Below are 12,308 nucleotides of genomic sequence, written 5' to 3'. Positions count from 1 at the left end.
AGTTACAGTCAAATCTGAATTCTTCTACTGTGAGCTCTTGTTACTTCTTGTGAAGTGAAATAACTGCATAAAGTTTAATGAAGTGCAGCATGACTTCCTGTCTAATGTCTAATGAATGTGTTGTTTGTCAGTCTGTTCACTCCCCTTGGTTTGTTTGTAGTAAGTCAGTGTGAACATGAAATGAACCAGAGCTACCTGGCAACTCTGGATATTGTTTTTTCTTTGGTCTGTACCAAAACTGTAGGTGTGAATGTGACCTGAGTATATTGAGGAATACTGATTACATGATACTGAAATCAGCCAAAACATGAAAGGACTGATTGGTGAAGTGAGAACATCATCAAGAGTTTAAGGCATCTACTTAATCCTTTTTATGTCGTGGCTGATTGTATATTCCTTTATATAGATAAACCCAGCACATGGCCACAAGCCTTTTCCTGCTAATTTACTCAAGTTCCGACAGTGTAATACCCCGAAGAGCTGTAGGATTTACTTTTTCAGATGTCTCGGAATCGAGTAGTAACATAAGAATTACTTTTGCAGATCATTCATCAACTACCAGGAGATTAGTGTGGTGGATGGGGAACACTAAATAGAGAAGCTAAAGGTAGAGAGAGACCACTATAAAAGAAAGAAACTCAAAGACAAATTTACAGGTCAGCTAACCCAGCTCCCAAGTTCATGAACTAGAAGTCTTCATGTAGGTTTCTAAGGCTAGTTGAGCCCATCCTAAGGACAAAACCCCCAGGCGTAAACAGAGTAATGTAGTTTATGCTGTTCAATGCAGCCAGGACTGCACAGATTTGTACATTGGGGAAACAAAACAACCTCTCCATAAATGAATGGCACAACACAGGAGGGCCAACTCCTCTTGGCCAGAGAAGACAGATGGTTTGAAAGAGGAGTAAAAGAATCCATCTATGTCAAACTGGAATGACCATCTTTGTACAGAGGAGGTGGCCTACAACATTACTTCTCACCCACTGACAATGCTGCACTGAGTTCTCTCCCCAGACACCTTAACAACCATTCATACCTGGGTTCACCTAGCCCTAGAAACCCACATGAAGGCCGGTTTGACCAACAACACACAAGTGGCCCTAACGACTCTGAAACTCAGAGCTCACACGTGTCCTTAACGACTCTGTAAGAACACACCTACACAGAGTTTAAAAGCCTGCAACTCCCCTCCAGTTCGTTAGAACTGAAGAAGCCCCTTGGATGAGAGGTGAAACGTCTTCAAGAAACTGGAACAAGTCCAGAAGTCTAAATATATTTTCAACATTGGTAACACAAGGCCCTTGTTTCATGATAATGGCAAGACTATAGGATACTTCATCGTTTCAGTTTGTGAAAGCTTTGGGGAGAAAACTCAAATTAATGTAAAATTAAGTGGATTTGTTGAAATTCCCTGGCTTTTTTCTTTTTTATGGAAAATAAATGCTTTGAACAATCTGTCTAATATTTGTTTTCTCACATCAGCCAAGTTTTTATGTCACACGTTTAACAAAGACATCATGTGGTGTTCATCGCTATAATTTCACTGTATACTGGTCTCATTGTCACAATGGATTACAGATTACGGTAAATGACTTTACAATATCTCGCAGCTAGGCCCCCGTATGCTTCAGAGCATACCAATACTATATATTAGTATAGATATACTGACCTTCTCTTTTCTCTTTGATACTGATTGCACTATATACAGGTGGACAGTCTGGTGGTGCAAACCAGAGTGATTTGTATGTTTAATATCAGAAAGGCTGTCTGACATGGTGGATTTAGGATTACACTGTTTTCCATTTTGGTTGACTTGTAGCCTACAGCACAGTCTCGGACAGTTTGCAGCTGAGTGTTAAGCATTTGGATTGAGTGTCAGCAGCACCTTCAAGTCTGAGACCAGGAGAAAATGGTAGCTCGCTCACTCACTGGTTGACAGTGTGTTGCTTCCCCAAGTGAAGGAGTTCAAGTATTTCAGGCTCAAGAGTGAGGATCTGACAGAACACAAGATTGACAGACAGGTTCGTTTGACATCAGCAGTAATGCAAAGTTTGTATCATGACCATCGTATGAAGTGAAGGCAAAACTCTCATTAAGTTCATGTTAACTGTGATGGATGGATGAATGGACAGACGGATGGACAGATGAGCAAGGACAACACCATCAATGAGATGTACATGATAGTTTATTGAGGTGGAATATGAGTACAATGTTGAAGAAGGCAATTGAGAACGAGTGCGATGTTCAATGACTGTGTTGTGGGCAGGGCTTCTTTAGGGATCACGGTGGTTGGTTGGGTTGTGGAGACAGGCAGGTCGAGAGTGGCCACAGCCACAGAAAGAGCACACATGCAGGAATCTGCACTGAGGTATGATGCAGCCTGATCCATTGACGTTATTGCAGATGGATCGACCTCCTAACTGCAGAACTGGTCTACCTTTTTGTCCATGCCTTCGGGTAAGGGTACAGAGGCGACAAAGCTTGTGGCTTTTGGAATAACTTCTGGTGATGGAGTAGTGGAGGAGAGGCGTGTGAAGGGAGAAGTTCGGCTTGAGTTTTTGATTTTTGAGGGGGATGGTTTGTGCAGTGGTGACATGCAGATGATCAATGTGTGGCAGATGAAACTTAAAGCAGTAAAGGTGCGACAGTGCAACTGTAGTTGAGGCACCCTGAGTAAGTGTCTAAATTGTTGAAGCTGTGCTGCTGAGCTGGAGGTGAACTGAATGTGATAGAAACCTGTGCCTCCGAAACGGAGGACCAGTTCAAGGACCAGAGTCAGGTAATCATCAAACTCCTGTCCACGAGCTGGGTAAATCGGACAGAAAATATCTTTATATAGAGAGAAACCTCTACGACTGTGAGCTCTTTAGAATGAGTTGGGATGATGAGTATGCCTTCATGGCTGTCAATCAGTCTTGTTTGAGAAGTTTGGTCGAGGGAGGGAAGGAGTAGTTCAGCTAGGTCAATGTATTTACTGGTGAAGATTTATTGTCAAAGGTATGCCGAGATGGGAGAGGGTTGAGGAGGAGGTTGCTAAATGGAGGGATCTCTGACGCCAAGGAAAACTGAATGTTTCTTGTCGGCGGTATAGCTGCGTATGGAGGAATTGTAGATGGTGCAGCAAGGACGGCTGTCGGACTGCGGAGAGATACAGCCCTGGGCTGCTAGGTGTGAGAACCACACAGAAGTGGAAGAGGTTGCTGTAGAGGAGAGATAAAGGGGAGGGGAACTGACAACTCTGTACCAGTAGAGGGTGTTAGAGGTTGTTATGGAGGAGGTGGTGGTGAGAAGACCTGACAACCTGGTGCCAGTAGACGTTAGTAGAGGTTGTTGCGAAGAGGTAGTACTATGATGTCGTACTACATCCGGTCGCATTTTGCTGTATGCAAGCCAGTGTGCTTTTCTAGCTATTCCGACCCACATTCGTCACATACATCACGGTGTGTCATGCAAATATAAACGAAGCCGAGAGAGCACAAACATTTGATGGCTCCCTGACAGATGATAGTTCATTTGACAGAATGACACACACTGAAACGACAGTTTCACCAGCAGCGATGACAGCTTGTCCATCATCCTGCTCTCTCCCACCACCTGCACTGGGTCAAGAGGGCATCCCAGGATGGAGCTGGCCTCTTTATCAAGTCTCTTCCTATCTGCTGCCGAGATGCTGCTGCTCCAGCAGACTACTCCATAGAAAATGGCTGATGCCACCACAGAGTCATAGAAAGTTGTCAGGAGTGCCCCCTGCACTCCAAAGGACCTGAGCTTCCTCTGCAGATGGAGTCTGCTCTGACCTTTCTTGTATGTTGCTGCAGTGTGATCAGTACAGTCCAGTTTATTGTTCAGGTGAACTCCCAGGTACTTGTAAGACGTCACCATCCGTTCCCAGGATGTTCACCTGTGTGCAGGGTTGTTTGTGCCTGCGGAAATCCACCACCAGCTCTTTGGTCTTCCTGGCATTGAGCTGGAGGTGGTTCCGCTGGCACCAGTCCACAAAGTCCTTAATAAGTTCTGTCCCAGTTGTATGCATGCCTGATGCAACAGTATGTACATTGTAGGGGCCGCTGCATTACGTATTAATAGTTAAAAGAAAACTATGTGACTTGGAAAACACCCTATGTCTCAACAGTATGTACTTGTAAGGGTGGCTTCAGTGCATACTAGAGTAAAAACAAAAGGCATGCGATTCGGAATGCCCCCATGAAGGTTATTGTGAAAAAGAAAGGTGGGAAGAGGGACCAGTGCCAATAGTGAGAGATAGAGGTTGTTGCAAAGAGCGTGACTGGCTGCCCTGAGTGCGGTGTGGAGATGCATCCATCTCCCTGGTGGATCAGCTGCCTCAGGATGTGAGCAAGGGAGTGAGTAGGAGTTGCAAAGGGAGGAATTGCCTTGTCGTTCACTCTTCTGGTGGTGGCTGGTCTTCCACGAGTGGAAAGTATAGTTGGATGCTGGTATTCGAGAGTCCTGTTTTCTGGGCTGGAAGATGCGGTGAGCTGGGTTTCTGGAGCGACCGTGGTACCGTTGTCTTCCAGGCCTTGCTGCATGCTGAGATTGAGGAGCCGAGCAGAAAGGGTCCTCGTTGGTGGGGCTGAGGGACAGGAGGTCCATGTTGGAGCGATCCATGGGTGGGTCCAATTTTTTTAATGACTTGAGACTGCGATGTGGTTTTCTTATGAGGGATAAGGTTCGATTTTCTGTGCACGAGAAACGAGAAAGCCAGGCATGAAGAGCCTAGAGGTTTATATACAGATGTTTCTACTTTCATAGGAAGCCATTGCCACTGTGTTAAAGGTGCTGGGGGGTTAGGGTTAGGGTTTATTTTATCCAGCTGATTTTGCATTAGCTGCAGTGTGCATCAACAAGCACCAGGTGGCACATGTGAGCAGTCCAGACTACGGTGAACACACCGGGACCCTGAGTTTCTCACTCCTCCCTCTCGAACCGGACACGCTGTTTTATTTCCTCATTGACCTAGTCCGTATCCACGGAGTCCCTCTAGGGTCACATTGTAGAAAAAAAACTGGATGTGGAAATCTGTGCGAACAGATTTGGAAATCCGTGCTCTCGGATTCACAGTCCGTGCACATGGATTTTGCCCTCTTCTCATTGATCAGCTGGAGACACCGTTGATACAAGCAACCCAGTCCTCTGATCGGACCAGACAGAACTATCATTCTGATTAATAGGGGGTGGGGTATGGGTGGGTGAAATATTAAAAACATAACCTGCAGCAATCCTCCAGCATCAGGGCCCATCTTTCTGCCGGCTAAAGTGGCGCACAGCGCAGCGCAAGTGTCGTTACTAGTTTTAGACCAACGATCTTAAAATGAGGTGTGATCAGGTGCTTTGCTGGCTCATCTCGGAGCAGCAGAAAGCGTTTACAGTAATAAGATGGACCCTTGATCTAAAGTCAATGTCGCAATGTTTTACCTGCTATGTAGAGGGCTCAGTATTCATATAGTAAGATGCACCTTCATAGGCAGGTTCACAACGCATGAGAGGCTGCTTTCAGTCATTCAAAGGTTTCCTTTCCATGCACGTAGAAATGTCACTGTAGCAAACATCATGGCTCATTTAAGCAGCAAAACAAAATCTGTAGTTATAAACAGGACAGTACAGAGGATACACTCCAGAGGAAACAACAGTGATGGAGCTCAGGAGTCGGGAGATTTCAACTTTCAATTATGTTAAACTATACTCTGTCTTGTGTGTAAATGCATGCATCGTCTCTCTTAAGGGGGAGAGGCTTAATGCCTCTGCTGCTGGAGTCCATTGCAGGTTATGTTATTAATATGTTCCTCATCAAAGATTAATTATTTCACCCACCCACACCCCATCCCCTATTATTCAGAATGATAGTTGCTAACCTGTCTGGTCCGATCAGAGGACTGAGATCCACGCACCACATTACGCACACAGAAACGTACTGCAATGCTCCTCCTCCAGCTAAATAGAGCATTTCTTACAATGTAAACTGTTTCAACATTTCACTGTCCTTTATTGCTCAACAACTAGAGGTGTGAATCTTCACTGGCCTCACAAGTTGATTACGATTTTGCTGTCATCGGTTCGAATGCAAAGTGATTCTCGATGCATCGCAATGCAACTCAGTGTATGGCATCCTCAATATTATATTACTGTTGTGAGCTTGAAGAGCAGGTGCAGGAGAGATGTGAAAATACAGACAAAAACAGTAATAATAACTGTGTGCACGACTGACTAATCTAACAAGGCACTGAATAAGGTAGACTACATTTGGAAGAACTGCAGATCAAAACTCTGATGCTGCGATCTGCGGAGGAGCGACTATACAGGGCCGTCCACACCAAGATCAATAATTAGGCTATAACAATAACAATGTAAACAATGGCACCAAGAACGTGCTGCGCAACTGTGTCAGCAGCTTAGGAAAATGAATATTGATAAATAACATTGATACTGATGACCTTAAAATTGCGTTTACAAAACATGTAGGGCTTTCTTATACACATTCAAATGACGTCTTAGTAGTTTTTTTCATATTGTATTTTTACTATAATAACGATGAGAAATAAAAAATGAAGAAATTGACAATAACATATGGCAACAATCACAGTATTGTATCAAAATCACAAATCCCATATCCCAAATTACCCCAAAGCATTATTCATTCTAATATATGAAAAGGTATTCTTTTCTATAGGTTTACTAACTATTACAATCATGCATAGGGGATTTAGTAGTTGGTACATGCAATGCCGACTGAAAAATATCTAGTTACACATCTTTAGTTTATTTAACTTAGTTCACAGAGGAGCTGCTAAAGATAAATATCAGCCGAAGCAGTCATATTAACATGCTGCTAGAATACATACATCCGCTTGCTATGGAGTCAACCAGCCAAAATACGGACAGCGCCAATCTGCCATTGCTGAGGACATTGTGGTCAAACAGGGTAGAAGGTAAAATCCTGTCATCATCAGGATTCAGGCACTCTGCTGCCACCTAGCATCTACAGTTATCAAGTGCAGCCCCCCTATTACTGCCGCGGTAATGCAGCGGCAAACAGGTCATATGAAAAGAGAAACATCTGTAGGCACATGACAGGAAGGGGAGTGATTGAGCTGTGGTCCTGCTCCTGAACTTCAGCTAAAACCTTATCTCCATTACATACAAACATACGTACATACAGACATACATTCATAAATACAGACAGACAGACAGACATATATTCATACACATATTCATACATACATATGTACAGACAGCCATGCAGACACAATGAGTATGATTCCCAGGGTGGTTTGGCTTATCTTCAGAGTTAGGGAGAGGAAATTCGGAAGGAGCTCAGAAGAGAACTAATGGTCTAGCCTATCAAAATGAGTCACTTCTGTTGGTTTGGGTATCTGGCTAAATGCATTTCCTGGACGCCTCTCTTTGGAGGTTTTATGGGTGCATCCAAATGGGAAAGTCCTGCAATTCCTGAGTAGGAGCTGAAGGACATTGCTGGTGGTAAGGACATCCAGGGCACATTGCTAAACCTGACGCCACCATGACACAGACCTGATCATAGTACGATGAATGGAGGGGCTCAAACACACAATGCTATTTTTCTGCACTTGTGCAATATTCTTGCAAAACAGGTACTGTACATTCCCTTTTCCATCCTACTCTTTGCCTTTTTTCCTGTCTACATCCTCGTCTTGATTTATTGATTCTTGACTTCAGTTGTGCTCTTGCAAAACTGTATTATCTGCTTTGCCGTACCTTGTCTGATAGAATCTCTGTTTGAGAATTAGTGTTTTCTGCATTTACTGTTATAGAGGTTAAAATATTGTGAATTGGAAATGAAAACAGAATGGAATCATTTGTAAAAATGTTACTGGAAACTACTTACTTTAAGTGTTCCTGAGCCCATGTAGTAATTTCCTTTATACAATCTTGTGTTTCTCAAAGTGTTCACACCCATCCTTGCCTATGAATGACTTTTGAGGATTCCCCTTTCATACGCAATCATGATACTATCACCTGTTCCCAATGAGCCTGTTTACCTGTGGAATGTTCCACACAGGTGTCTTTAGAGCATTCCACAACTTTCACAGTCTTTAGTTGCCCTTGTTCCAACATATTTGAAACGTGTTGCTGCCATCGAATTCCACCAGGGTTATAGATAAGACTTTTTTTTTTTTTCGCTTTTTTTAAATTATTTTCCCTTTTTTGGGAACGTACAACACATTTCACACATATCATCTTCAGATGTTTTCATCATGGTTTATGCATTTTTCTTGCATATTGATAAAATGATTTGTAACTATTAAGTTAAAACATGAAGTTCATTTTGTCCATTAATAAATGTCTGCCTGGGTCTGTTTCTCCCTCAGTTATCGAAGCGGTCTCTCTTCAGGGTTGGAAGGAGGAGAGCAGTCTGGTGTCTACAGGCTCCTACATGATAGGAAACACTTCACTGGACTTCCAAAGAGGGATGGACAGGCAGACACTCAGGACACATGGCCCACTCAATGCTGATTACATCATCAAGGTGAAACAAAGAAAGGAGGACAGGCACAGGTTTATAGCAAGCCTTAGGACTTTTTAGCTTCTGACATACGATATTTTATTACAGATACTAGAGATACAACATAGATAAGTTAGTCTGTTGCATAATATTTAGCAATGAAGGGATTTTTTCTAAAGAGACTATAAGGTTGTTGCCAGTGGCACTGTTATTATTCCTGTTAGAGAGGCCTGCTAAATCTCAATAGAAATCAATCCTTCTACAGAGACTGTATTGTTTCAAAACCCTTTTTCTTGCATTTCTAATCAAGACAATTGCTTCAGTTTAGCAGGGCCTCCACACAGATGTCTTGCAATCACTTCACCATTGTGACCACATTCTAAAACCAAGACTAAGTCTAATGCTATTCTATAATTTATTTTTGTCAAAGTTGATATTCATGTTGAATATAGAGAACCACATATGTCTAAATCAAATTTTCATGCTGTCAGCAGCCCTGTTTTCAGCTTTGTGATGATGCATTTTCCAAAATTGTTTTTAAAGGGTTTATTTTGTTTATGAAGTAGGAGAATTTTTTCAGCACATAAAGAAACATCCTTCATCCCTTCAGTTTATCACAAATATTCAAAATCACAAACTATCTCTGGACAGGAAGGGTGTGAAAATTATCTTAGAGGTAACTAGTAACTAAAGTTGTATGTTAAATGTAGTGGAGTAAAAATGTAATAGACACTGTACAGAGGAAGGAGCCTGATCCAAATTCTTGTTCCCCGCCAGTTTTATCTGATGTGCAGATGAAAAGGATTAGTCCAGTTTCTGCTGGAAGCAGAGCATTGCCTCCTACTGTCCACTCAGGCTACAGCTTCACACTTGTCTAGTGGTGATTACAAATCTCAAGTGGCTATAAGAGAAACATTTCAATAAGACATCCCTTCTGGATACAATTCAAACACAGCTTGTCTCTGCACATGATTGACAAAAAGAAAGTAGCTGAAAGTAATGTCACAGCTGCCACTGTGGTTTGGGACTGATACGGATATATTTTATTTGTAACATCAGTTTCTGGTTATGCTATGCATGCTGGAGGGAAAAATTCTGCACATTAAAGTCTAGCTGCTGTGCTGTTGGGCTGGATGTTTACTATCATTTTTAATTTGATCCCATAAGAGGCTAATTCAGACTTCACTTGCACTGTATTTTTTCCTGTGCTGTCATCCTGTTGATAACAGTAATTGTCACTCAACAACATCAGGTGCTTTCCGTTACATTGTGGTATTATATTTAAATGCCAATATGTAACTTCTTCCACTAGGGATCTCTATCAAAACAAAACGAAAATTGTTTGCAGAATTTTGTATAGAGAGAGGCAGGTGGAGCAGGGTGCCAGAGTTGCTGCTCAGCTGTTCAGAGTCGGACAGCTTCTGGAGGACTAAACACCCAAAGTTGCATCAGATTCTACTCTGATCCAGAGCAGGTCACTGGCAGGAGGGGAGCTCAGACATTACTTCTTAACTTTTGAGACTGAAAAGTGGATTTATCTTCACTCCTGTTTATCAACCTGACCGCAGCAGTGATGCTGACTGGAGCTGGAGGGGAAATGTACTTTACTTCATGAACATCCTCACACAGACGAGTTACGCAAGGACACACCGTTAAACAACCACCATTGCTGATGAAAGGCACAATGATCATGGACAACCTTTGTGTTTAGTCTCGTTCTCTGACTTCCTTCCTCACTCTCTGACTCTCTGCTGGAAGTTAGAGTGACAGGTAACCAAATGAAGTAGTAGTAATAGCCAAACTTGTAAATCGACTTTGATGGAGATTCTCTGCAGTGCCCCATAACATCATTCACGAGCAGGGACCACACCATCAATGATATGTACATGTTAGTTTATTGAGGTGGAATATGAGTATGATGTTTAAAAAGGCAACTGAGCACGAGTGCCATGTTGATGAAGTGTTGAGCGGCTGCGGTGTGACAAAGGCTTCGTTAGGGATCAACGGCAGCTCCCGGGCTGGCAGACCCCCTATAAGAAAGAGAAAGAGAAAGAGAAAGAGAAAGAGAGAGACAGAAGAAGGGAAGGGAAGGGTGGGTGGGGCACAAGAAATGAGGAAGCCAGGCATGAGGCTTATATTGTTATACTGCATAGTATTTCAAAACTGGACCCACAATGCAGACGCTGAGAGAGGAGTTCACAGCAAAGGTGGTCTTTAATGACAACAAAAAGAGTTCAAAAAAGGCAGCAGTTCCAGACGGTCCTCAGTGGAAAATCCAGAGCTGGGTTATTGAAGTGACAACAGGCAAGGCTGGGCAGGACTGGACGGGCTGGTGCGTGTGGCGGGTCTGTAGCACAGAGGAAAAGCAGGTTTCAGACAAAAAATACAATATGAAAAAATACAAAGCAGAATTGCACAAAATCTTCTCAACTAGGCCTGTGTGTTACCACGGTTGGTTTCACAACGAACTGGCGGAGACTGGAGGGGAAGGACCGGCTTAAGACAGGTATCTGGTGATTAGTGAAGATGGACCGCAGGTGAGTGGAGCAGCAGGTGAGATGAGTCTGGCTGATGAACAGAATGTAGGTCAGCCCTGGCCAGCCTGAGACGACACTGACAGACAGAGGGAGACAAACATGCAACAAGAAGGGAGGGGAAAACACAGGAGAAACAAGGGGAAATGACAAGGCACCGCAGATCCTAACATATATAGGCACGAGAGGAAGGGGGGTGATTGAGGTGTTGTCCTGCTTGGTTAAACCCCGCTTTTCCGAAACCCCGCTGTTCTGAAAATAGACTTCCATACTTCGTAATGGCGGGGATTGGGGAACCCCTGACCCTAACCCTAACCCTATTGGGAAGTAATTGGAACTTGAAAGTCGGATTTGGAACAGCGGTGTTTTGGAGTGGGGGTGTTTCGGAATGGAGGGGTTTCGCAATGGAGGTGTTTCAGAATGGAAGGCCATCCCTTTCCTTGGTTGGGTCCTCCACTTTACTTTGTTCTGCTTTGCTCTGCTCTCTCTCTTATGGGCTCTCTATTTATCCTCTACCATATACCGCTGGATATAATGCTGTTCTTCTCTCTATTCATTCACCCTACTTGTGTACAGATGAAGTATGGAGGCTCCAAGGACACAGTGATCCAGTTTCTCTTCTACCAGCCAATTAGGTACCAGTGGAAAGAGACTGACTTCTTCCCCTGCTCAGTCACCTGTGGAGGAGGTGAGGTAACAGTCAGTCCACAGTAACTGTAAACCTGAGTCTCCATGTTTTAATAATAAGCTGATATTGTTTTAGATTCATTGATCCGAATATGTTGTACTGTATATCCAGCTTCATCTGTTGATACCTGTTAACATACTGTTATCAGCCTGTGTGTCTGCATGCCTCCCTAGGCTACCAGCTGAACTCTGCAGACTGCACAGATATTCGATCCAACCAGACCCTGCCTGATCACCATTGTTACAACTATCCTGAAAACACCAAACCCACACCAAAACTCAAGGAGTGCAACATGGACCCCTGTCCAGAGAGGTAGGGGACACAAATACAGGTTGTATTTTACAATGGTGATGAATGATGAAGGTTGATGTCATGAAAAACAACTTTTCAGAAACACTTTCATACCTTTACCTAATAGCCCATTCATCTATTCTCTAAATTAGGCTGTTGTGATGCTGGGGCCTATTGCACCATGCACTGGTTAAGAGGTGCGATATAGCTTACTGGAGACTTTTCTCCAGTTCTAACATCAGTCACTTCATTGTTCAATGATTTTAACAGTATGAGCACTTCTCCCCTGCCCGTTAAA

The 12,308-nt window shown here is 43.2% G+C and overlaps 1 protein-coding gene across 1 annotated transcript in view; it reads left to right on the top strand.

The window, feature by feature from the left end:
• Positions 1 to 12,308, top strand: part of LOC140995090 (ADAMTS-like protein 3) — a 332,910-nt gene that overhangs the window by 302,643 nt on the left and 17,959 nt on the right. Inside the window, exons 7-9 of the mRNA XM_073465011.1 lie at positions 8,364 to 8,521; positions 11,608 to 11,719; positions 11,893 to 12,031. Of these exons, the coding sequence (XP_073321112.1) occupies positions 8,364 to 8,521; positions 11,608 to 11,719; positions 11,893 to 12,031 (409 nt within the window). The remainder of the gene's footprint in view (positions 1 to 8,363; positions 8,522 to 11,607; positions 11,720 to 11,892; positions 12,032 to 12,308) is intronic.

This window comes from Pagrus major, chromosome 4 (assembly GCF_040436345.1).
Source record: "Pagrus major chromosome 4, Pma_NU_1.0".
NCBI classification, from domain to species: Eukaryota; Metazoa; Chordata; class Actinopteri; order Spariformes; family Sparidae; genus Pagrus; species Pagrus major.
Note: the sequence above shows the minus strand (reverse complement) of the source record. Positions and strands in the feature narration are given on the sequence as shown.